We start from the raw sequence: 26452 nt of genomic DNA on the forward strand, positions 1-26452 counted from the left end.
CCCTCTGCCTCTCCTCTCTCAATGCATAAATTTCTAGGGTTTAATAATTCATACTAAGATTAATCTTCGAAGATCAGAAAACTTGGGAACAGAGCAATGGCGGCAGCAGAGTCTGAGGCCGAGGCGCAACAGCTCATTTCCCGACTTGGCAAACAACTCAAAGCTTCCAAAACTTGCCCAAACAAAGACTCCCTTGTCAAATTGCTAAAAGTAATTACCTGTCCTCGAATACTCTTTATTCATTTTTAGCTGTTGGGCAGATTGATTTTATTTTATTTTTTGTGGTATATTTTACATTTTGAAGTTAATTATAGCTTTTACGGTTGTGGGTTTCTCTGGGTTTTGTTGAAATTTTTTTGAGGCGGTTTCATTTGGGTTAACGTTGTTGTGATTTAAGGGGTAATTAGTTGATTGTATTTAATTTTTTTGCTGTATATTTTACATTTCGAAGTCAATTATCGCTTTTACGGTTGTCGGTTTCTCTGGGTTTTGTTGAATTTTTTTTGGGGCGGTTTCATTGGGTGAACTTTATTGTGATTTAAGGGGTAATTAATTGATTTTAGGTTTCTTAGCTTCTATTTGTTTAGGGAATCGTGGGAGAAAGTGAGGGAGATCATGTATAATTCTGGACTCTAGAACACAGCGCTCAACTTAAATTGGTGAAACTCAATGTGCCTAAAACATGCTTAAGCGTATTTACTTGGGGGATGTGGGTTTTGATGTTTACCCTAATCGAATTGAATTCATTGCAGGAAGCTGTTATTGCTTTGGGAAAATTTAAACAGTTGAAATCCCTGAATTCAGTAATACAACCTCTGAGTGATTCTCTTGTTAAGCATGGCCTGCTTCAGCACAGGGATAAAGATATTCGAATTTTGGTGGCGACCTGCTTCTGTGAGATTATCCGGGTCTTGGCTCCAGATCCTGGTTTCAGTGATGATGTTTTCAGGGTAACAGTTACATTCCTGTGATTTGTTTACCATGTTCCCTTCACTTGTCTCCATTTTAATTTGTTAAGATCCCATGTATTTTCTTCCCATTTGATGGGAAATCTTTCATATGTTAATGGGCAACTGATTCTCGTTGCAGGATATATTTAAACTTCTTCAAAGCATATTTGCGGAGACTGGTGATTACCAAAGCCCATATTTTTCAAGAAGGGTGAAACTGCTGGAGACAGTTGCTAAGCTGAACTTTTGTGTGCTAATGCTGGATGTTGGATGCGAGGATTTAATTCTCAAAATGTTCAAAATCTTTTTCAGTGCTGCGAGGTTATATTTTCTTGTTTCATCTGTGTTTGCTCATGCCCTTCTTTTACCTGGAATCAGTGAGAACTATGTTGCTCTGCCTTTTGGGAAGGCTACGCATTTTATGCTTATAATTTTTGTTTAGACTTCAACAGTCAGTCACTAAAGAATTCATGGAGCACAACCAACTATATTGCATTCACAATAACACAAAGGAAAACAAATAAGTCAATAATTTCTACAAAAAATGACTAAAAAAAAAATTTAGGCTTGCAGGACGCTTGCACACAAAGGTTAGAAAATAAGTTTGGTAAGACATGCCAAGATTGGATTGTGCAGGAATCAGAGAAGCCCTTTCACAAATTAGAAAACTGAAACTAACATGAAACAATCAAATAACAAGTTTCAGTACCCTAAACCAAAGTTTTTTTTGCTTTATTGGGTTCTGCTTTGGGATTTAAGAATTCCTTACTGAAAGAAGAGTAGGGCCATGAGGGTTGGCTGGATAGGATTTCTTAAGGAAAGAATGGCTGGATGGGCTATCTTAAGGAGAGAAAACTCAAATTGGTAGATGAGATTTAAACTTATTGATGGATACAAAGTGTGCGAGGCTCTTAATAAGCTTGGCAGATTGGGGAAAATGTTACACAACTGCAGACTAAATAAGGTGAGACAGGATTGAGGTAAAGAGGGTTTCAAGTATCTGTGCAGAGTATAGCAAACTTGAAGTATGATTCTTGAAGTTGACTAGGAGACTTCAAAAAGATTGATATCAGCTAGTCTGCATGCGGGAAACGGTTAGAGTAACCGTAATGGTAAAAATTTGAGAAGAGGATACACAGTATGTCATAGGCTATACTGTTTAAATTGGTGGATTGTGCTTGTAATCAGGCGATGAAAAGACTTTTACTGGTGTATGATTGTTTACCTACCAAAAAGCTTCAAGGTGCAGTGGAAAAAATAAGATCTAAAGAGCTTTTCTGTTACTATTCTTTCTTATCCCATTAGTTTTGTGTCCCAATCAAGGGCCCTTTTTTGTGTTAACCAGAAAGAGAAAATCGAAAGTTATGGTGCTGTATTGAACTTGTTGATGCCATAGTTAAGTGCTAGAGATTCTTTATAGCTGAAATTATTTTGGAATGTGCACCATTCAGCAGTCTTGAAAAAGGAAACATGTATCTGCTGTCATGTTTAATATATGCTTGAGATAGAGTTAGTTAAGAGAAGCATATGCTTATGAGTTTACCAAAGTGCCTTCGCGAAAGCTTTGGTACCAGAAACCTATTTTGCAAGCTTTCTTATTGTAAAAATTTCCATTGGAAGAATATAATTCTCCAACCTATCATGACAGTTTATCTTTGTTATCATCTGATCACAATTTTGAACACTTACGCATAATATAATTATCTTTTTTTTTTTTTTTTTTGTAAAGGCTATATCTAATTATTAAGCTATTCTTTGACAATAGTTCAACTATTCCCTGCAGAGAGCAGCATCCTCAGAGTGTGATTAATGCAATGTCATCTATAATGGCTTGCATTTTGGAAGACAAATTGGAAGAGAGAGATCTTGAGCCACTCATTTTTCAGGAAAAATTTTCTGAGCCACTTTTGGATGTGATTTTACAAAATCTTTTGAAAGAATCAAAGGCAAGTGTTAGCTACATGCTTTGCTTGTGCAAAATAGCATGATCAATGTCTTGTTGCAGTTTTGCTTTTTATATTTATAGCAATTGATTATATTTAGCACCTATTTTCAGATGATTTTGTTATTTTGTTAGTTGTAGTTGCATGTGAAAATGGATGAAAAAATAGAGGTTTATACCAACATAATATTGGCAGTTATCATATGCTTAGCATGCTCAAAGACATAATGGATATTCTCTGCTTATCCTTGAAAACTGTTACCTATTCTGCTCATGGTTGTTTTACTTAAGCACGAGAGGACTTAAGATGATCATAGATATTATGAGGTCTGGGCACCTGCTGCAGCATATTGAGAACTTTATGAATTACGAATTGAGTCTAATATCTACTCATGGACGAAAAGAGTAGGTGTATACCTGTATGATACGTGCAAGGTTTTTTATTAAAACATTTTGGGGGGGGGGGTTCTTGATGGTTAGACTGTTTAATCAGGTATGCTGGAGGTACCTTTTGGGGTTCTTTAGCGGATTATTTCCAAATCTCTGGCATAAAGTTGCTGGATTGTCTCCCTTTTGTACTCTTCTTTTAAGTTGTCTACTTTTATTCTTTTTAAGGACTTTCCTTTCTTGCAGTTTTAAAGTTCAGCATTTTATCAGTCTTTGAACATTTTTTCTACTCTACCTTTGAGTATCAAATCAGGACCCTTAGTTTGACATCTCTCCTTTGGTCCAGTCAATGATGACCCTTTTGTGGACATATCAATAGTTACTAATTTGTTGAAACAGTTCTTTTTCAGAGCCATCATTAATTATTAATTGATGAAGAGCTGCTTTACCATGATTCTTCCCTTGCTCTGTGGCTGCTTTGTCGTTTGTGATTGAACTTAAAAAATTTTGCTCTTGAAGCATTTGGTGACAAGTAATGTTTAATTGCTAGTTCATTGGCTCATTTGGTGTTTGAATATTAAAGGCTTGTTAGTAGTCTTATCAGTACTTCAGATACATGGTTAAAAAGGGATTCCTTGCTTTAGTCTTGTTGCAGTTGCTTTTTAAATCAAATAGATAAATTGTCTGATAACTTAACTAATTCTCATGATTAGCTGTACAAAAGTTACTCAGAAGGTTATTAGATGGTCGTTACAATAACGAGTCACTGTAGAATTTGTTTATTGCAATATTTCCTGTTTTGTAGTATGGATTAATACCTTTTCTCTTTGGTGATTTATTTATGTCTCTTGCAGGGTGGATCTGGTGGCTTTGCTCGGCTTGCTGTTTCTGTCATTCAGAACTGCAATGAAAAGCTTGAACGCTGTATATGTACATTTTTAAGATCTTGTATTTTGAACAGAGAAAGTATTGGGAGTGAACTTAAAGAGTGGTACCATGACATTCTCTATGAAATCTTCCGGAGTGCTCCTCAAATGCTTGTTTCTGTAATCCCTAGCTTAAGCCATGAATTACTTGTGAGTCATTTTCCTTTCTGAGTAGCACCTTTCACTATGCAAATGGGATAGATTTTGCTGGTAACTGGTATCCTACTAGAGATTACTAAGTCATCATATTATGACTGCATCATCTTTCAGAATCATTTACCAATCTGTATATCATGATAATATTTTTTGTCATTCCTCTTGATGCTTTAATTAATCATTTGTGTAATATGATTTGCAGACAGATCAGGTTGATGTCCGGATAAAAGCTCTTAATTTACTTAGAAAATGTTTTTCTTTGCCTGGCCACAACATTGCTGAGGAGTATCACAACCTTTTCATGGATTTTCTGAATAGATTTACGGATAAGTCTGCTGAAGTAAGGTTATGTGCTCTTTCATGTGGTAGAGCTTTGTATGCTAACAATCCATCTGGGACAGGATCATCACAAATTCTCAGTAAGCTTTGAAAATTTGATTGTTCTGCTGCATTTCATGAACATTGTTCTGCTATCTGAGATAATCTTAAACTTCTTTTTTTTTTTTTTGTCTTTTTTTTTTTGTACATTCTTTGAAATGAGCAGCAGAGCTGGAGAGTCGACTCTTAGATTTTGATGATAGAGTTCGAATGCAGGCTGTGAGTATTGTGTGTGATGTAGCAAGATTACAAATAGGCTCTGTTACTAATGAACTAATAAGTCAAGTGGCTGATAGGCTTCGTGATAAGAAGGTTACATCTATTCCCGCCTTTGTAGTTTCTGTTTAGGGTGGCGATTCTGATTATCAAAGAAATAAGGAGAATAGAGCTGATGATTTTTTTTTTTTTTAAAAAAAGAACAGGTATCTGTCAGAAAGAAAGCTTTGCAGAAGTTGCTGGAACTATATCAGGATTATTGTACAAAGTGTATTGGAGATATCAAGATGCATTTTGAGCAAATACCTTGCAAAATTTTAATGCTTTGTTATGACAAAGACTGCAAGGAGTTCAGGTAAAGTCTATTCCCTCATCAATCTTTGTTAGATAAAAACTCATTGCTGTTTCAATACACATTTTTTTGACTAAATTTTTTTAACTTTCAGGCCACAAAGCCTGGAGTATGTACTAGCAGAAGATCTATTTCCTGTTTCACTTTCAGTTGAGGAAAGAACAAATCACTGGATTTTTTTTGTCCTCTCTTTTTACACCATTGCATGTGAAGGCATTGAATGCGATTCTATCACAAAAAAGAAGGTATTGGTCCCAAGTTGTTGGCTTAACTTAATCAAAGAGTATTTTCTCTATTCATGTCTTTTATGCTTTCAGGTTACGGAATGCACTGCAAGCTTACTTACATCTCCGGGTCAACGAGGAGGTAACTTTAAGCTAGCTAATTAGCAAGCTGTTAGTTCCTGTGTCATCCTGCAAAATTCCTTTAGTGGGCCCTCATGACTTGAAGATTAATTACTTTTGAAGCTGTTCTCCTTAGTTTTCTTTTCATGGTTATACGTAAGTTTGTGTGGCGATGAGGTTTATTTACTTTGCCTGGATAATTCTTGTTAATTACTTGATGACAAGCTCTGGATAATTGTTATTAGTTACTAGACGACTAGCGATTAGGATTATTTTGCATGTAGAGATGAAGATCTTTCCAGTGGATAAGAGCCTCTTTGAAACTTGAGGTTGTATCTATGAATCTCACTCTGCAAGCACCCCTCCCCTCGGGCAGGGTTCTCCAACAGACAAATTTCCATATGCATACTAATTTGTGAATGCATCATACTCACAATTTATGGCACTGATTGCACATGAGAACCTGACACTATAGTCAACATAATAATGCTTTCAAGACTTTGAGATCTCTTGTGAAATTTGTGAAAACTTATGCCTCATTTTGGACATGAGTAGTATTGAATGTATAATCCTCCAGTGTCATATTGAATGTATAATCCTCCAGTGTCATAGTTTACTCCAGATTCTAGATGGAAGTATTGTAATTGTGGATTTAAATACTTCATTCCACTGCATATATTACATCTGTAAATCAGATTGACCAATTTTACAAAAAATGGATTGCTCAAATTTCCAATGATTTATAAGCAGAGTTAAAGTATATAAGCACATGACAATGTAATAGTAATGTCAAAAGAACAATGATTCTAAAACTTTGGAGATTTCAAATGAAGTATGTATGTAGCTAGTGTTTTTGGATATGAATAATAGTGGATATATAACTCCCCTGTGCCGTAGTTCACTCCAGATTCTAGATAGAGGCTACCTAGTTATGAATTTAAGCACTTCAGTCCAGTGTGTTTGTGCACCTATAAAGCAGATCTTACAGATTAATATTACATTGCTGAAATTCCCCATGATTATACTCAGAATTAGAAGTTTTCATTGGAAAATGTTTAATGATAATTTCCTTAGACCAGAAATATGCTTCACCATGTTTAGATTGATATATCATGAGTGTATGCCTCTTGAAGGATGCAGTTTCAAATGAATTCATCAGTTTTTATTTGTTTGGATCAATGTTTCCATGTGTTAAGTTCATTTTAGTCTAGTGAGTTGGACAATTGGTCATTAATTCAACTAATGAGTGTTGATGTGAGCCTACCAGGTGATGACTTGCTTTGGAGCATACTTATATGAAGCTTAATTTTCTTTAATTCTGCAATTGCAATGTGCTGTGCATGTGATTTTGGTTACAGCTGTTTAAGAAGGGTGTATAGGTATGATTGCAATACTGGACCACGCATTTTGAAGCCAACATTCAGTATTAGCTCTCTAGATGCTGATGCTAACTTTCAGAATATATTAAAATTCTATTTGAGATTGAATTGCTGATGTTTCTCTTAATTGTTGCTGAAATAGTTTCTCCTTTCCTAAATTGGAATGATATCTTTCAAAAGGCATTAGGAACAGTTGATCAGGGTCCATTAATAATCTTTAAATAGTTTTAAAATCAATAAACTAAGCTGTAGACCCATTGCTCTTCTCCTGTAGCCGTCGTCCACACTTGTATCTTTAGAGAATTTATTCTCCACCTCTTAGTTCGGCTGATTATGAAACAAAATTTGGAAGATGACAAGAAAAAATTGCGAATAGGTTAACAGTAAAAACGTGCAAAACTCGACATAAGAAGAGGACATTATTAGTTGGTATAACTGGTCTGATAATGTTTTACTTTCTTAAATTACAATTGGCACACCAGTTCCATTTTCTTAATTTGACTACTGCTAATAGCAGTTGGCACTTTTATCCTTTTTTTGGCAAAATGGTACTTGTTTTTACTTCTTTTCTCTATGAATCACAAACATGAGAGCAAGGGTTTTATTGTTTGCACTATATTTTTCATATATCAACCCAATATATTCATTTTCTAATAGTTGTCTAAAATCTTATGCTTTTACAGGAGATAGGCTCTGATGAAATGGAAAGGAATACCAAAGCTCTATTTAAAAAAATGTCAGCTTTGTTTCCTGATCCTGCAGAAGCAGAAGAGTGCTTTTATAAGCTGAATCAAGTCGATGATAATGATATTTCAAAATGCTGGCAGACTTGATAAACGTCGGAGATGCTCTTTCTACTAGAGTAAGTTTGTCATCCTTGCAATTGGTTTTCTACTTTGCTTCTACTTGACTCTGTTTAATAGAGATCATGTCCACTTACTCATCCATAGAGCATAAAGTCAGTGCTGTTGTGAGAATGAAGTTTTGTTTTTTAATAGGAGCTTTAGTATTCCAGAACTTGCATTGGCTTTCCAAAAAGTTTAAGAGAATTGGTTATTTGGCCATCTTGTAGAATAATTTTTCCATGATTGCTCCTAAATTTAAGTCAGATTTTGTTGCTTTCAGAGTTCTAATTTTTTAAATGATATTTTATTGTAATTGATGTTGGAAAATGACTTTAATTTGTGTTTTCAGGAATTGTATGAATGATGCAATAGGGTTAAACCATGAGAAAAATCAGGAGATAAGAAAATAGAATTCATAGCTATTAAAATGGGATGGAAACATTGCAGACAAGTTTATTGCTGTACAGGATATCTTCTATTTCGAGCATAAATTTGATTCTTACAATACAAAGAGATGATAATCTGCTTAACTATTGCTGCTCAACATTTGCTTATCTTCCTAAGCACTGATCTTGAAACGGCTACTGTTAGCTTCTGAACATTTTGTCTTCCATATAAAAACTATTACTGGTAGGCAAATGATGAGAGTAGTTAAAATTTTCAACTGGTCCTTATTTTTTTATTTTGTATTAGCTTGTTTTATTTTTTTGAACTCTTTGTTTGTTTTTGTTCACTTTATGTTCTGGAGTCTTTTTTTCTCAACTTGTTCATGGGAGTAGATGTCAGGTATGGTACATAGCAGATCCGGTACAAATACCAACTGAAATGACATTCTCCTGCCATATGTTGGTTTGTTCCAGTGAAATGAATGGTCTAGGCAGAAAATGAGGATGCCTACACAGATTTCAGATGTTGCATGCTTTGTCTTACATTTACATGCTTTTCTTTTCTGTGACCAATCCTAGTTTTGTTTTACTCACTGAAATTAAGAGAAGAGGACTTCCCTGTTGATTTATTACCAGACTTTAAAAGGCTTGAGCTATCCAAAATAGAAGCAACATGTTGCAGTTAAAGAGCTTTTCAATAAGGTGGCCATTGTTTTGCCTGGACATAGCATTTAATCTGCATTGCAATCATGAACATGGCTACTAATGTTTGTTGTTCTCAGAGCAGATCACTTATGTCTCTTAGCATTTAGAAACATGAATGTATTATTGAACAGTCTCCAGTAGCTGGTAGAGACAAAACTGCAGTCAAGATTTTTTTGTGGATATATCAAATAGGGTAAAAGTTTATGGTTTTCTGACTTTGAGATAATTAAAGCATGAAACTTTGAAAGACTGCTTATATGCAAGGTCAAAGTCTGTTAGTATGCTGCAATATGATATCCGAGGCTAAGGCCAATCAAGCTGCTACACTTGAATCTGAATGTTTTTCAGTAATGTGTGATTGCTACTCTACAAATTAGTATAAAAAGAAAGAATTAATGTTATATACACTCTGAGTGTAAAGATTTTTTATGCTAATAGGTATAGATGTATGATACATGGACAAAAAGTGAATTTAAAATTTGAACAGTAATGATGTGGTGTTCATCTAAACCTGCTTGTGTAAAAAAATCTGTACACTGACAGTGTATAAAAATTAATCCCAAAAAGAAAACAAAGAGAAACAAAAAGGAAGAAAGAGAAAATTGTAGTGGAAAATGTTTTGGTAAAAGAAGCATGCAAAAATAGATTCAAGACTGCTTGAAAAATATTGGCGTACTTTAAAGCAATCAAAGTTCCAAAGCAAACAGCAAACAAGAATATCTTATAGTTAGGATGGCATAGACCTGGCAAAACAAACCCAAAGCCAGCCATCTGCCAAACTCAGCTGAGAAATTTGGAAGGTTTTATCGGTCTAGTTTGGCTTTGAGTTTAGTTAGGTTGGGTTGCTTATATTGGTTTGTGTTTGTGCCCATTGAATATCCAAGTTTTAAACCAATTCATTTACGCAACACAACAGAATACCATCAGCCCTAGAACGAAATAAATAAATAAATAGATAACGTCTCAGCCTTTTCCCTCCTACAGCAGCTTTCCTTCTGTGGCTCTAGTAGCAGCTCTACGGGCATCCAGTCTTTCATTCTGATAGCACTTGAGAGAAACTAGACATACTATGTTCATCTATTGTTATAGATATATTTGACAACGACATTGATTATACAACTTGCTATGCTTCATTGGTATTTGAATGTTCAAGCCTTAGATCTTAAATGTTTTATTTAGATTTGAGCAAAAAATTACCAATGGATTCTTTCTTGGGTTTTGTTAGGAGAATATTAGTATTCTTGTAGATAATATATTAGTAAGGGTATTCTTGTAAACAGTCCGTTAGGTTTGTACTCCTATAAATATTAGTTGGTCACTCATAATACGGTGACTAGATGTTTTCCTCCCAAGATACCTCTTTACATGGTATCAGAGCAAGAGTCCTAGGGTTTAGGTTAAACATCTAGCAAAGTACTGTTCACGCCGCACTGTTCATCGCGGCACTGTTCACGGCGCACTGTTCACGCCGGCACTGTTCACGCGTACTGTTCACGCGTCTCGAGTTTTGACCCTTTCTTGGGTTTGAAGTGCTATTCGCTATGGCTGAAAGTTTATCAAAAAGTATTGTGACGTCCACTAATATTATGCCAATGGTGATGCCTCAAATCACAAATTGGAAGTTGAATGATACCAATTATCAACAGTGGTCAAAAGCTGTTAAGATTTATCTGACAGGCTTAGGAAAGCAACGTTATCTCACAGATGACTCTCCTACGGAGGATAGCAAGAAACTAATGTGGATTCAAGAGGATGCCCAAATTCTTGGAGCAATATGGAATTCTATGGAGCCACGAATTGCTTACATGTGTTCTCATTGTGAGACAACAAAAGAAGTTTGGGATTATGTCCGGTTATTATATTGCAGTAATCTCTCACGGATGTTTGATATTTCTTTGGAGTATTTTCAGTTGCAACAAGATAACAAGACAGTAACTGAATACTTTGCTGATCTTAAGCGAGTCTCAGAGGAATTAAATGCTGTAATGCCTCTCTCAAGTGATATCAAGGTTATGCAGAGGCAAAGAGAACAAATGCTTGTGCTCAAATTCCTGGCTGGTCTCAAGCCGGAATTTGAACCAATCAAATCTCAAATTTTAGCAGGTGAACAATTACCATCCTTTGCAGAGGCGTATGCTCGGGTCTTACGTTCTGCATCTAAGGACAATGCACAGGGTGATGGTGCTTTAATTAATGACAAATCTGCTTTAATTGCTAACAATAATCGGACAGAGCAACTTAATTTTGGACGTGGCTCTCGTGGAGGAAGAAGTAGAGGAGGTCGTGGGGGTCGTGGAGGTCGAGGCACCCGTGAGTGCAATCATTGTGGTTTAAAGAATCACACTCGTGATACTTGTTGGGATTTAAATGGAAAACCACCTCGGTTTGTTAATACGGTTACCACTGATCAAACTGAATCAAGTTCTTTAGCACAAGGGTCTCAGAAGACTGTTACCATATCTGAGGAAGATTATATCAAATTTCTGCAGTACCAAACTGCAAATCACGCATCTCTTCCCTCTACTTCTGTAGCACAAAAAGGTAATGCTATGGCTTGTCTCTCCACATCATCTAATTTTGACTCATGGATCATTGATTCCGGAGCTACTGATCATATGTCAGGTACCTCTAGAAATTTTTCTAATTTTCAAGAGTCTACTTCCTTCCCTCATGTTACTTTAGCTGATGGATCTACAACTAAAGTTAAAGGACTAGGCACTGTAGAAATTAACTCATCTCTTCCGCTGCCTTCTGTTCTTTACGTTCCCAGTTTGCCTTTTAATCTAATGTCCGTTAGTAAGCTTACTAAATCTCTACAGTGTTCAGTTATTTTTTCTCCTGATTTTGTTGTCATTCAGGATTTGAAGACAAAGAGGACGATTGGTGGAGGACATGAGCATAATGGTCTTTACTTTCTCAACTCTAATGGTCCGATTGCGTGCCCTGCTACTGTTTCTCCTCTTGAAATTCACTGTCGTTTGGGTCATCCGTCTCTACAAAATTTGAAGAAGTTGGTCCCTACCTTGAGTCAGTTGTCTTCATTAGAATGTGAGTCTTGTCAATTAGGAAAGCATCATCGTGTTTCTTTTGTCCCTAGGGTCAATAAACGGGTTTCGGAACCCTTTTTGTTAGTTCATTCTGATGTTTGGGGTCCTAGTCGAGTAACTTCAAAGTTAGGTTTTAAATATTTTGTAATCTTTGTTGATGATTTTTCCAGAGTTACATGGCTTTATTTAATGAAAGATCGTTCAGAATTATATTCCATTTTTTGTGCATTTGTTACAGAAATAAAGACTCAATTTGGTGTGCCTGTACGTATACTTCGCAGTGATAATGCGAAAGAATATTTTTCCACTCCTTTTGATACCTTTATGACTAAGTCCGGTATTCTTCATCAGTCCTCTTGTCCTCACACTCCACAACAGAATGGAGTTGCTGAAAGAAAAATTGGACATTTAATCGAAGTTGCTCGGACACTTTTGTTGCACATGAATGTACCCAAACAATTTTGGAGTGATGCAGTTTTAACTGCATGTTATTTAATTAATCGCATGCCATCCGATATTCTTGGAGGCCAACTACCTCACTCCATTCTTTTTCCTCAGGACCCTATATTTAAATTACCTCCTCGTATTTTTGGTTGTGTGTGTTTTGTTCATCAGCTTGCTCTCGGGGTGGATAAATTAGATTCTCGTGCCATTAAGTGTATTTTCTTAGGATACGCACGAGCGCAAAAGGGGTATAGATGTTACAGTCCAGTTTTAAATCGTTTTTTCACTTGTGCTGATGTTACTTTCTTTGAATCCACTCCTTATTTTATGAAGCAAGGTATGTCTTGTGAGTTAGACCAGTGTTCCTCTTTTTCTCCTCCTGTTTTACCAGTCCCTTCATCTTTATTACCTGAGTTATCGGGTTCACCAGATTCCACCACTCGATTATCTCATCCTAATCTTCAAGTTTATTCTCGTCGTTCCATGGTTGAGAAAGCTCCTGATATGCTACGCACTTCACCAATTAACTCTCAATCTTCAGATCCAGGTATGACGCCCTCTTGTGAGTCAGATCTTCCTATTGCTTTACGTAAAGGTAAGAGACATTGTACTTCTCATCCTATTTCTAATTTTGTCTCTTATTCTCGTCTCTCTCTGTCATATTCTTCTTTTGTTGCATCTCTTGATTCGGTATCCATTCCTAAGTCTATTACCCATGCTCTCAATGATCCTGGTTGGAGGTTAGCTATGCAGGAAGAGATGCTTGCTTTGGAGAAAAATGGTACTTGGGATCTTGTCCCTCGTCCTTCAGGTAAGCCTGTTGTTGGTTGTAAATGGGTGTACACTATAAAGGTGCAGCCTAATGGTTCTATTGATAGATTGAAGGCTCGTCTGGTAGCTCGAGGATTTACTCAGGTGTATGGAGTAGACTACTTAGAAACATTTTCTCCTGTTGCAAAGATTACCTCGGTTCGCCTTCTTATCTCTTTGGCAGCAACTTACAATTGGCCATTGCATCAGTTGGATGTGAAAAATGCATTTCTGCATGGAGATTTGGAAGAAGAGGTATATATGGAACAACCTCCTGGATTTGTTGTTTAGGGGGAGAATTCGCAGTTGGTTTGTTGTTTGAAAAAATCCTTATATGGATTGAAACAGTCTCCAAGGGCTTGGTTTGGCCGGTTTAGTAGTGTGGTCATGGAGTTCGGTCTGACGAGATGTGGAGTAGACCACTCTGTATTTTATGGGCATTCTAATGCTGGTAAAATTTTATTAGTTGTTTATGTGGATGATATTGTGATTACAGGTGATGATGTTGTGGGGATCCAGAAACTTAAATCCAATCTGCAGGCAAACTTTCAGACAAAGGATTTAGGTCATTTACAGTATTTTCTGGGTATTGAGGTAGCTCGGTCTAAATATGGGATTTATTTATGTCAAAGGAAATATGTACTCGATATGTTGAGTGAAGTTGGGATGTTAGGTTGCCGACCTGTGGATACTCCTATGGATCCCAATGTGAAATTAGCAAGAGATCAAGGAGCATTACTTGATGATCCTAAGCAATATCGAAAACTTGTGGGTAAGTTAAATTATCTCACTGTAACGAGACCTGACATTTCATTTGCAGTGAGTGTTGTGAGTCAATTTCTTGATACTCCTCGTACTAGTCATTGGGATGCTGTTATACGAATTCTCAGGTATCTTAAGGGTGCTCCTGGAAAAGGGTTGCTATATCAAAATCATGGACACACTGATATTGAAGGATATAGTGATGCAGATTGGGCCGGTTCTGCCTCAGATCGAAGATCGACCACAGGATATTGTGTGTTTGTTGGTGGTAATTTAGTGTCGTGGAAGAGTAAGAAGCAAACAGTTGTCTCCAGATCAAGTGCAGAATCTGAATACCGTGCTATGGCTCACACTGTGTGTGAGTTGGTTTGGTTGAAAAGCATGTTAGTTGAAATTGGGTTTGAGTATAAACAGCCTATGAATTTAGTGTGTGATAATCAGGCGGCTGTCCATATTGCGTCTAATCCAGTGTTTCATGAAAGGACAAAACATATTGAAGTTGATTGTCATTTCATTCGAGAGAAATTACTTGATGGAATCATCAAGACATCTCATGTACCGTCTGCAGATCAATTGGCTGATTTGTTTACCAAGAGTTTAGGGGGCTCTAGGGTGAAATACCTTTGTAACAAGTTGGGTGCTTATGATATATATGCTCCAACTTGAGGGGGAGTGTTAGGAGAATATTAGTATTCTTGTAGATAATATATTAGTAAGGGTATTCTTGTAAACAGTCCGTTAGGTTTGTACTCCTATAAATATTAGTTGGTCACTCATAATACGGTGACTAGATGTTTTCCTCCCAAGATACCTCTTTACAGGTTTAAAAAAGCTATGTGTAGAATTTGTGAGTTTTTTGCTCAGTGGCAGAGAGAAGATAATGGTGCCCAGATTATACACCCCCATTGTATGTGATTTTGGTGATTTTTGCTTCATTGTGACCACAGATTTGTTATCTATGCCCAAGACGGAGAGTGATTTTGATGTCCTGTAAAGGGACGGGCAACTGTCATAGTGAGCGACAGTCGAGGGGAAGGTAATTGGAGATGTTAGTTGTATTTTGAGGTTAAGCTGTGGCTGCGAGGTTTTTCTGGTGAAGAAGAAAATAGAAATGTAAAACAAAAAGCTTTGATCATTATTGGCTTTTGTGGGTTCAAATGATCCAAAGATGAACTGACACAATGTTAGTCCCCTGACCAGTTGGCCAAGGTGGGTTATGACCCATTTTTCCAAAACCCACTGCTGGTCTGCCAAGTACAATTGGATGCACCCTATTGCCATCACAAGGATGGCAGCAGGATTTGCGGAAGAAATACTGGAAAATGTGATTAATAACAATATTTTGGAACAAAAAAGCAGCAGCATTAGCCATGCAATGAAATAACAAAAAGCAATAAATAGTGTGGGAGGGATGTTTAGTTGTCTAGAAGAAGGGTGGTTCAGGTGGGAGGATCTGTGGGTTATTGTTACTGTTGTAATTGAAGTGAAAGAAAAAGGAGAACTGGACAGTGGGATGGATCTAACCAGTGGGATTCTGCCTGGAAAAAGAATTGGAAGAGCGGGAAGAAGAGGAGAGATATTCAGAGAGAAAAATACAGCATTCAGGTGGCCTTTTTGGGGCAGGGGGACTGTACTGTTTTGGCATTTAGGAAGCTTTTTTCAGTTATCCAATTGAATCTGATTTTTGAATCTTCAACACCCTTGATTGACAATTTAAGCAAATTGTCAGTCAGCTTAGATTCTTCAGTGTTTGCTACAACTGCAAAATGGGGTGTAAGCAAATAACAGTCAGTAATGTAAGTGGCACTAACTAAAACAAGCACAATTGTCAAGAGATGCATGTCTTGTATGTTCTTCTTAAGTGGTTAGACTTGTATTCACTAAAATGACACAGCATTTTTCTGTGGCCGTAGCAATTGGTTTGATTTATGCTGTCAGGAAAAGCTCTATTCATTAAGGCTTAGCTGTTTTGGAGGTTAAGAACTTCCTGATTTTATGGATTTATCCCCTGTGTTTCATCATATACTTTCCATGATCTAAAATTCTGAGTTTGCTGAGCTATTGTCTCCGGTGTTGACATGATAAAGCCCTTATGTTATTGCCTTTCCACTCAGTTAGAGATCATCTTCCCTGTATGCTTGCGTTATGAATTTGATATAAACTTGACTCTGAATAGAGATGACTTATTATTTGTTCATTAAGGATTCTGGCTATGGTTGCAATTCTTTTTTGCTTGTTGTCAAGTAGCTCTCGCCTAAGCAACCTTCCAAGATCCACTTACTTTTCCTCTTTGTGCCATCATACTGAGTGAATTTTGACTTGCCTTTCAAAATTTAACAGGATTGAATGGTATTACTATTACATTTAACAGTCATGTTGAGATATCCTTCTATTGGTTTCCATTAAAATAGGGAAGGCGTGTTTACCTTCTGAGAAATTACTCTTGTTTATTCCTGTAAATCAGAAGGGTATAAACAAGAACTGAAAAAGATTGCTACAGCTTGTCGCTTTGTAAGATGTAGCCTAACAGAGATGGATTCTTTGATTTGGCCTTTCAATATTACTGTTCTTTTTTTTTAAACCCTCAACTTTCTTTCTGCATGTGGTCTGATTTGATATTATGTATCAAGTTCAACTTTTTCATCTCTAGTATCGACCTCTTATCTTGTATTTTTTCTTCCAGGATAACCTTCTGAGGAAGATTGGAGACCAGAGTCCACTTTTTGATTTCTTGAGATTGCTGTCATCCAAGTGCTTGTTAAACATATTTAGTTCTAGGCATGTCAGCTGTATCTTAGACCATCTTACTTTTGATACGAGCGTTCGCAATACAAAATTGGACTATTCTCCTCTGCTGCTTCTTTCAGTAAGTTGGATTGCTCATTATACAACTTAAGTTGATCTCTTTCTTCTTTATGTAGCTACATAGTGCTGCTCTTATTGCCATTTTTCTATCTAAAATTTTTGTGGTGTCTCACAGGACATGAACAAGATGCAGAGGTAAAAGATATTAGGTTTTCATCCTTTCCTTCAATCAATTCTCAATCAAGTGCAAATTTGTGATTCAAGCATAAACGATTAAATTCATAGAGTACCACAATGCCCTTGTCCAAAGAGGGGGAAAAAAGGTTCCAGTCAATTGAGAGCCAAAAAGGAAAAAGATTGCAGTAGAATTACATTTAGTGTTGTGAAAGTACCTATATCTGCCTGTGTTACCACATTGCAAACTTTTAATATCTCCTTATGTGAAACTGGTTGCAGAGAACCTGTCTTGATTGGTTGAGTATAAGCATGCTTTTGGAAAAAAATGACCAGGATCTTGAAACACTAGTGCATTTGTGAGAAGTAAGTTTGGTGTCTGTTTTAAAGCTTAGTGTTTTGACAATTAAATTCTCCTTTAATTGAGAACTTCATAACGATATCAAAGAATGGAATTCTAGTTTAGAAAATAATGCACCTGACAATCCACCCAATGCAGATATGCCCTACCAACTTGGTGTGGTATACAATGTTTGCAATCTTGTTGCAGCGACAAAGTCTATGTAGTATGCTGTATGGGAATTTTTTTTTCCCATATGAATGCAGAAGGTTTGGCCGTAGCTTTATATGCTTCCAGTTAACTAAGAAACCTTCTACTGAGTTTCCACTCATGTAGAATGATAAAGTAGGAAATATTATCCTGTTCCAATTAAACTTTTTTTTTGAATAAAATTGATGTAGTAAGAGGCAATGTAGAAGCACAAGCAAGACGCTTGAGTTATTGGAAGTAGTCACTCTAATTCTCATCTAGCAAGAAAAGTTTTTGCCTTTTAAGTGAAGTGACAGGCAGTAGATTATTTCTTAATTTTCCAACAATTGGACTAGTGCATGCAGTTTCCAGGGTGTAGAAGAGTTATTAAGGTGGCAAATATTTCTTTTACACACTGTTTCAAGATAATTCTCAATAGCTGTTGGAATTACTCAAGCATAAGGAGTGTATCTGCAAGTAAAAAGCCTTGCTATCAAAGAGTTTTTTAATAAGCAGAAATAAGCATCTGACTTGAATTCATATATAATTTTAACCAAAATAGCCTCAAGATCAGCTACAAGGGAACAAGGGCTCAGATAAATGGGGAATGGATCTAATTGCTGCAGTTGCATGACAATCTCATACTTACTGCAGTCTCTCATTGGGTAAATAGGGGAATCCTGGAACAGCAGTAGCTATATGGGATGCTTTTTTCATACTATCTTTTGCACATAGCCATGCATGCATAAGAAGTAGATGTATAAACAAAAGATGTAATTTCTATAGATTTGCCACATATACATATTTTGGTTTATCCTTGGTTATTAAGGATGGAAAGAAGACCTGTGTTGGTCTGTTCTGCTGGACTCATATAATGATATTCCAGCAGTATCTCTTATGTACTAAAGTCAAATTTTCGTTTACCTTGTATAGGCTATTATCAGTGCTTTTCCCTCACTTCTTAGAAGTTCTGAAGAGAAGTTCTGGCAATTGTTAGCTGATGACGATATCCCTTTCAATGAGCAGCTTATTCAGTTTCTAGCAAAAGAAGGATCAAATATTTCTATCAAGCTGAGGTAGGGTTTTCCAGTCTCAATGTCATTTTGGCATTTGGTAAGATGTACACTGAGGTATAATGGGTTTTATAGTTATTATCTTCTGTAGTTTACTTTTCATTTGAACTCAAAAAAATATTTTCCAAGAAGATAGCTTGTTGAGATGCATATTCTATGTTAAAAAAATAAAAATAAAACAACGTGCTAACTGTTTATTATCAGAATGCTTCTATTTGTTAAGAGTACTTTTTATTTTCAAACAGGAAGTGTATCCCCATCCAGAAAGGACGTGATTATTGGCAAATTTTCTAATGCAAAATTGATATATATATATATATATATATATATATAGAGAGAGAGAGAGAGGCAGACAGAGAGAGAGAGAGTCTACATGCATGAGTGTGGGTAAGCTATGCTTATTTGAAAAGCAGCCCTGAATTCCAGTTGAGAATTTTTGTTAATTGGCAGAAAGAAGAGGTCCATGTACACAAGGCTTATTACTCTATCTATCTGCTGTCTATCTTTTCGATGTTTATGTTACTTTAGTCTATTAGTTCTGTGTTGTCCTTTTTGTTACTATTTTGATTGGTTATATGGAATTTATCCATGTAGTGATTGTTACAATTTTTTGGAGAGGGTGCGCTTGGAAGGGACTCAAGCAGAGGCAAAACTTGCTGTGTCTGCAATTGCAGCTTTAAATGATTCTTCTGAGCAAGTCATTGTCCCAAATTTGTGTAAGGTTTGTCTATCTCATTTTCTGTATGTTGATGCAGTTTTAAGTCATGTAATCAGCATAGGAACTAAACTAAGGTGATTGACTTGTTTTGCCTAGAATATTCATTGCATAATAAGATATGTACTTTTGGGGCTTTGTTTCATCAACTAAGCCTAGTTCTCTGCTGTAGTATGATTAGGAGCATGAATTTTGGTAAACATCCAGATCTGATGAAATCTCATGCATTCATGCATTTACTTAATAGACGAATAGATGAATTAATGGATAAACTTCATGCACGTGTTTTATCATGCTTTTGCATTTTTTGTCTTTGATGCATAAAATTTCTCTTAATGACATTGTCAAAGTAGGTTTTTTATTTTCTTTTTTTCCTTTTTCCTTTTTATGAGGCAATCTGGTTCTTGTATGCTGTGAACAGGCATCATATGTCAAACATCATCAAGTTCTGTCGGTTCAAAGTGGTGCAGATAGTATATGCACTTTATCTTGTTGATGCGGTTGTCCTTGAATTTTATGTTTTATGCAACCAAGTTGTTGACTTTCGGCATGATTGCATTGTTGCAGGATATCAACTTCTTTGTTCTTAAAGAGATGATGCTATACTTGATAGTAGTGTTGAAGGGAAAAAATTAATGAAATAATGAAATTTATGGAGGAATTAACGGGCAATTAAATGATTTTCAAAATACTAGTATAGTAGATGGGCTTTCTTCATCTACTTCATTTAGTGAGATTATGAGAACTTGTGTTTCTGCTCTCACCTATGGTAGCATCGCGAAAGACAAAACTTTGACCCACTTGGCCATATTAGGTATGCTATATATGTGATGATTTTTAAAGTTTTTTGTTATGGTAGTGCCTTTCTGGGTCATTCCAGTTGGTATTTGATCAGGCTCCATGTGGTTCCATGACAAGATTAACTGGGCCTCTCAGGGCTTCAATAAGGCAAGTTATTATGCGAGTAGGGGTCATTGCATTTCGTATTAAGTTAGCATCTGTGTGGTCTTTGTTAAGGATGGCAATGGGTGCGGCACCCGCCCCACGGGGGGCTAATGCCCCCCCCCCCCCCCGGTTTAGAAACGGGACGGGGGAGTGTACTCATGCGCCATCCTCCGCCCTGCCACCTGCTTAAAAAAAATAAATATATAAATATATAAATATATATGTATATAATTATATATATAATATTTAATTTAATTAGTTAGAAACTTATGATAATTATATTATTAGTTATATGTATTATATAATGTATATTAGTATATGTAATATAATTGATATTATCATTATACTAATAATTATATATGTCTACTAATAGAAATATTAATTAGTTATATTAAATTTACTAATACATTTATATTAAATCCCTAATTACACTTAATACAATAACATCTTTTTCTCAAAATGAAAAGCACAAGCATAATAATGAATTAGTGATTGGATTTGTGTCAAAAGTGAAAACTTGACTACTTTAATTGTATTTATTTCATCATGTTAGATTGTATTCAAATAACTTTTGTTTGATTGTTTTTGTAAGTTTCAATTGTGAAATTACAATGAATATGGTGATGTATTGATATTTTAATACTTGATTATTTGCTAAAATTTAACTATAATAAAATTATATAACAAATTTTATTAGCCCCGCGGGGGAAGCGGGGCAGGGGGCTAGGGAGGGTTGCCATCCTTAGTCTTTGTGGGGATTAGCAAGAACTTTCTGGGTGTCAACAAGGAAAGTTGTTAAGCTAGTGCAGAGGGTTATCCCCCTTTAGTTTAAGCTCCTGACATGACCATTGTGTTAAAAGAAACAGTGTTTGAACTGTTTTATACACTGTTGAGGAGGGTTAAGGTATGTATTATGAACACTCTCAGATATATATTAAAGTCAAAAATGGAACTTTTAATACTACTTAAATTTTGGAAATATACCAGTGAACTTTTAAAGTTTGTTGTCATTATACATCGAGATAAACTCAGGAAAAATTACAGTTTTGGAGTATTAGAATAAACTTTAAGTTTATTGTTGTCAACATATATTAAGGTAAACTGAGGCGAGAAATCTAAATCTGGCATCTTACTGATTTTTTTATGTGAATGCTTTTTGGAATTTCATGTTAATGGTTGATTAAGGTTTACTAGTGAATGAGTTTCAGTCAGGCCTTCAGAATATTTAATCTTCTGTTTAGTAATTTTAACTTGACGCACAAACAGAAGTGATCTTAGTTTTCAAGAACTTTGGGTTCTTTCAGCTGTGGGCTCCACTGAAACTAGATTCAAACTGATTCAGACCCAGATTACTGGCATGGAACAAAATGAGATACCATTTCTAATTTCTTTCTCCACAGAACTTGTCATTACACTACTGCAATCTTTTATTCTCTCTCTCTCCCCCCCCCCCCCCCCCCCCCCCAAAACAAAATATCTGAAGCATTTTGTGTCTACCGTGTCTCCCTATCTGCCTTCCAAATTTGGGGCAAATAATGTTTTTGTCTTAATACTGGGCAATAGTGGGACCCAAACCCATGATGCTTGTGCCATATGTGAATCATCAGGGAAATCTTTGGGGCAAGTATTATTAGGAAGTTGACTCGTAATTTTGGAATTCAGACTTCTCAAGTAAATTAATCATGTTCTTCTCATTATTCATCTGCTGTTATACTTACAGTAATTATGCATATTTGTCTTGTTCTTATTTGTCAGACTTCTTGTACTATCAAGAAACATAGTGAACAACGTTTAAAGAGTTCTTTGACTACTGATGCCAACAAATCTGCCAATTCGAACTTGACACTATCTAAGAGTGCTGATGCATCAAGAATTTGGATAGAGGGTTTGCAGAAAACGACGCATCAGGAGGTTCATTCTGGAGGGACTGTTGAAGTGCGCAATGAGTCCTCTGTCGATAATCAGCATGAAATGCATGCAAGTGTAATATCTGAATCCATCATGAGTAAAGAACGAGTTGGATCTTCTTGTGACTCTGTAGCAACAAAACGCACATTGGGCTTGAATGAAGACTTTCCAAGCTGTTTACAAGAGAGGGACATGAATATGACACAACAGCAATACCGATAAAGTTGCCAAATTGTCAACAGCCAACCACAAGAAAGCTAATTTAGCCAAGGTATATGTATTATTTAACTCTAAAATGACTAGAAAAAATTTTTTTTGGCTAAGTGCCTGGAAAATTTTGTTCTTTCTACCATTGCTGATTGTCCTACTGTGATTTGTCGGACTACTATAGGAAAACAAAGACAAGGGTGAAGCATCAGATGTTGAGCACCAACAAATGCGAGCTTCAACTCATTATAGGTGAGAACCGGCAGGTGAAGTTGCACAGTTGTGAAACACTGTCCTGTCTTTATGTAACAGACTTCTCTTGTTCTTTTACTTCTTAATTAAAATGCAGCTAGTCTGGTGAATTTGATACCACCAAATTTAGTAGGCAATCAGGATGAATTGCCAGTTGCTTGTTGGTTTAATACACAAATCAATTCTAACATCCGTTGATTTAAACCAATTAAACATATGATAGCAATAATAATCTATTCGTTGGGACTGAGATCTTAAAACCAAATATCTCCTTTGATTCAAAATTTTAGTTCATGAGTTTGAATTTAACCATTTTGGTTGACCTATAATGACTTGTTTGACTGAAGCATTGACTTGTTCTGCATTTGCTGAAAATACAAAATATGCCAAGCACTAAACTCAACAAGACACAAAGGAAACATTGATGCCTAAATCTAACATTGAACACTAAAAAGAAATATATATGACCTTGGGCCAAAGCTTCTTTTGAATAATGTATATTCAGTCTTGGCCTAAAAACTTCGGTAGTGCACTAGAGGACCATTATTGGTCCTGGTTTGGATTTGGATTGGTCCAGTTCCAGTAATGTAAAAAACAATATAAATTTAGCGCTAGACCTGTTCATGAGATCCAACCCATATTTGATTAATAGGTTTCACAAGTAGATTGGTTAGATCTGCTTGTTCCCCTGTGACAAGGAGCATACCTCATTATGTATGTGTGTATTAGTTATTTTATGTTTATTACGCCTTAAAAGTATTTATAACTATTAGCCATTGGATCGCACCTCTAGTATTCTCTACATTTAAATCTGTGAAACTCTACCCCCGTTTCTGGCATTTTGCAACTTCTTCACCTATGCACCACAGCCCAGTGCATTCTCTCTCTCTCTCTCATGCGCAGACAGACATATTCAAAAAGGACAATACACGAAGTGTGTTTCTGTGTGAGTATATAAAAAATTTGCTTATTGTGGGCTCAAGCCGACTTGCTTTAGGTGAGTTGGCCACCAAGTGAAGCATAAGGTGCAGGCCTAGCTGCAGGTCTGGGGTTCAAACCTCTGCACCCTGCAGTCAAATCTGAATGGTGTACTGTAGTGCACCCCTTTGGTCCAGAGGTGGAAACTGCTCCTTCTAGCCCTCCTTTGCCTAGTTGGGCCCTCCCTTAAACAGGTTAGAGTAGGAGTAGGAGCAGTAGAGTTGACGATTGACCCAAAGGAATAAAAAGCTTATTCTGGGCTCATATGTGCATATCTACTGTGGTTCTAGTAGTGCCTCTCACACAGGAATAGATTCATAACTTTGGAAATTTTGAAGAACTTTCTTTCCTTATTGACACTTTAACTCAAGCATGACTTTATGGAAAATCAGTTCTTGGTTTCCTTATGATCAATAATTCAGTGTTTCACTTTTATTTTTTCCCTAATTTTGTTGTTGTTTATTTTTCCAGCTTCAGTTTTGGTGTGACTGGTCTGTTTGCAGTGAGATCATTTTCCTTCACTATAATGGTGTAGCAAAAATGTTAAAATAATTAAAGTGGATAATAGCCATAGTGACTCTTGATGAATATTAACTATCAAACTTGAGAATTGAGGCAAGAGTCCGCCTAATGATGGTGCTACATCTAAATATATTGAATCCTTTGAAATGGTTTTGGAGTGAACTATGGATGAATGTGTTCCATCTATCTGGTGATTTATGTTACTGAAACTTTGTGTCATTGTGGTACAAGACTTTTCACATGTGGTGGTTGGCCAACTTCACTGAACATCTAATACCTCAGTACCATATTTTGGCATTACATTTCACACAATGTGGGTCCAGCAAGGCATCTGCATGTTTTAGGCCTGTAGGAATATGGACCGGATGATGCACATGTCAATCTATCTGATCTGGATCCTAAAAGATGTCTTGTGGATCTGCCTGCTTATATCTCTATCCGCTTATACGAGCCCTTATTCTGTAAAACTGTAAAGTTAGATCCATTTTCCTTCTGATGGTGAATTAATGAACCAGAAGAATGTTCAATCTTCATACCTCCATTGTTTTCCTCATTGGACTTTATTGATAAAAGGTAGCAAAACTCCGCAACTTTTTTTTTCTCTCTTTTCCTTTTTAAAAGACAAGTATTGCTAGGATTATACCTGAAACTGAAGATTAAGACATTCCTTTAATATTGTGGACCCAAGCTCTTTATGCTATTCTCTTGCTCCATCATGTCAAGATGCAGGTGCCTCTTCCCTCAAACCTATTTAGCCTTTCACGTCATCTTCCTTTTATTTTCACTTCTTTAATCACGTGTATCGGAATACCTGATTCGCAAAATCTTTACATTGTGGTTATCAATCTGAAATTTCCCTTGTATATGTATATGCTTCCACCTTACTGGAAAGTACCTTTGATATATTTGGCTTTGATTCACAATTGCTTACTAGTATTTTTGGCATTACAACTGTCATGGCTATAGGATGTGTAGCTCAAATAGGTCCTATGAGAGATTATGTCTTTCCATATTATCCTTCATGATAAATGGTTGCTTTTACCCATATATTTGCGTTCCACCGTCGAAAATATATTATTTTTAACAAGATTTGACATGGATGATTATAGCAATGATGGGGAGAACTCTTCTGTCCACAGCAAAAGGGAAACCTCTGGTGCATGTGACTCTGATTGCGAAGGAAACTCACTCAAGAAGACAAAATTTTTTGCTGAAGAGATTCCTCTCCCTGGTAATCTCTAGATATGTCTTAATTAAAATCACAATAATTCAGTTTATCTTGAAAATTTATATAACATGAAAGCATCTTGTATAAAATTCAACACCTGTATCTCTTTTTTGTCAAGCCAATAACTTAACTGTTGTTGGCTCCGTTGGCCATTATTTTGTGGTGCACCTCTACTGCTGCACTGCCTTCTGAACATTACTTATGTTTTAGTGTGCTTTAATACTATTTTCTTCTCTCTGATATATATCGGTCAATGTTCTTGGTCAACGCATGATACTTTGTGGAACTACAGTTTCCATTAGAGAGCAGCTAACAGGTTCTATTAAAAACTAAACATTACAGGGGAAGTTACGTTAAGGATTTTGAATAACTTTTGAAGGGTGCAGATAACATATTATGTTGGTGATATGGATATGTAGTGTGACATCTCTGACTTCTAGCTGCAGAGAATACTAAGAAGATACGAAGATCAAAAGTTGCGGCATCTAAAGCCATCAATGTGAACAAGGACATGGTAAAGGTTCTTCTGGCTTTTTTCTCTTTGTGCTTGATATGCTTCTAATAACCACATGCTTCTTAAGATAAAGTTTGATTCCCATAAGTTAGCAATTTCTAATGACCACAGCTTCCATCTAAATAAACAATCTATAGTGTTCATTTTTGCGCCACAAACAACTAATCTCTACATCTTTGTGATGACTTTTGTGTTGTATCATTTCAGATTGCATGGAGGACTCGAAGACAGAAAGTTTAACTTGGTTAACTGTTCTATTAACGTTCTTGTCAGTAAATTGTTTGTCTCTATGCCATATGACGTGTTTTAGTGAATTCATACGTTCACTATTAGTGCATATGTACGACTTTTTCATCTTGTTTATGGAGCTCTGTCACAAATATAGTATCCCTAGGTTGGGATGCTCCTTGGTTATGTATTTCGTGTACGGATGATGCAGATTGTTGGAATTGCTGTTGGATTTTAGATTGACGCCCAGTCTGAGGACTGAAAAGTTTTTAGCTGATTGAACAATTAACATTCCTTGTAATTGTTCAGTTAAAATTTTGTTTATCAAGTCCGGCCTTGGAACTC

The 26452-nt window shown here is 36.2% G+C and overlaps 1 protein-coding gene and 1 pseudogene across 1 annotated transcript; both read left to right on the forward strand.

The window, feature by feature from the left end:
• LOC113711485 (sister chromatid cohesion protein PDS5 homolog B-like) lies at positions 1–26452 on the forward strand (annotated as a pseudogene).
• On the forward strand, positions 13655–14835 carry LOC140015306 (uncharacterized mitochondrial protein AtMg00810-like). The gene has a single exon (XM_072067428.1). It carries the CDS (start codon positions 13655–13657, stop codon positions 14693–14695), a length of 1041 nt encoding a protein of 346 aa, XP_071923529.1. The 3' UTR covers positions 14696–14835.

Source organism: Coffea arabica, chromosome 10e (genome assembly GCF_036785885.1).
Source record: "Coffea arabica cultivar ET-39 chromosome 10e, Coffea Arabica ET-39 HiFi, whole genome shotgun sequence".
NCBI classification, from domain to species: Eukaryota; Viridiplantae; Streptophyta; class Magnoliopsida; order Gentianales; family Rubiaceae; genus Coffea; species Coffea arabica.

Excerpts from the sequence above, each read along its gene's own strand:
- LOC140015306 (XM_072067428.1), top strand. The coding sequence starts at position 13,655 with ATGGAGTTCGGTCTGACGAGATGTGGAGTAGACCACTCTGTATTTTAT.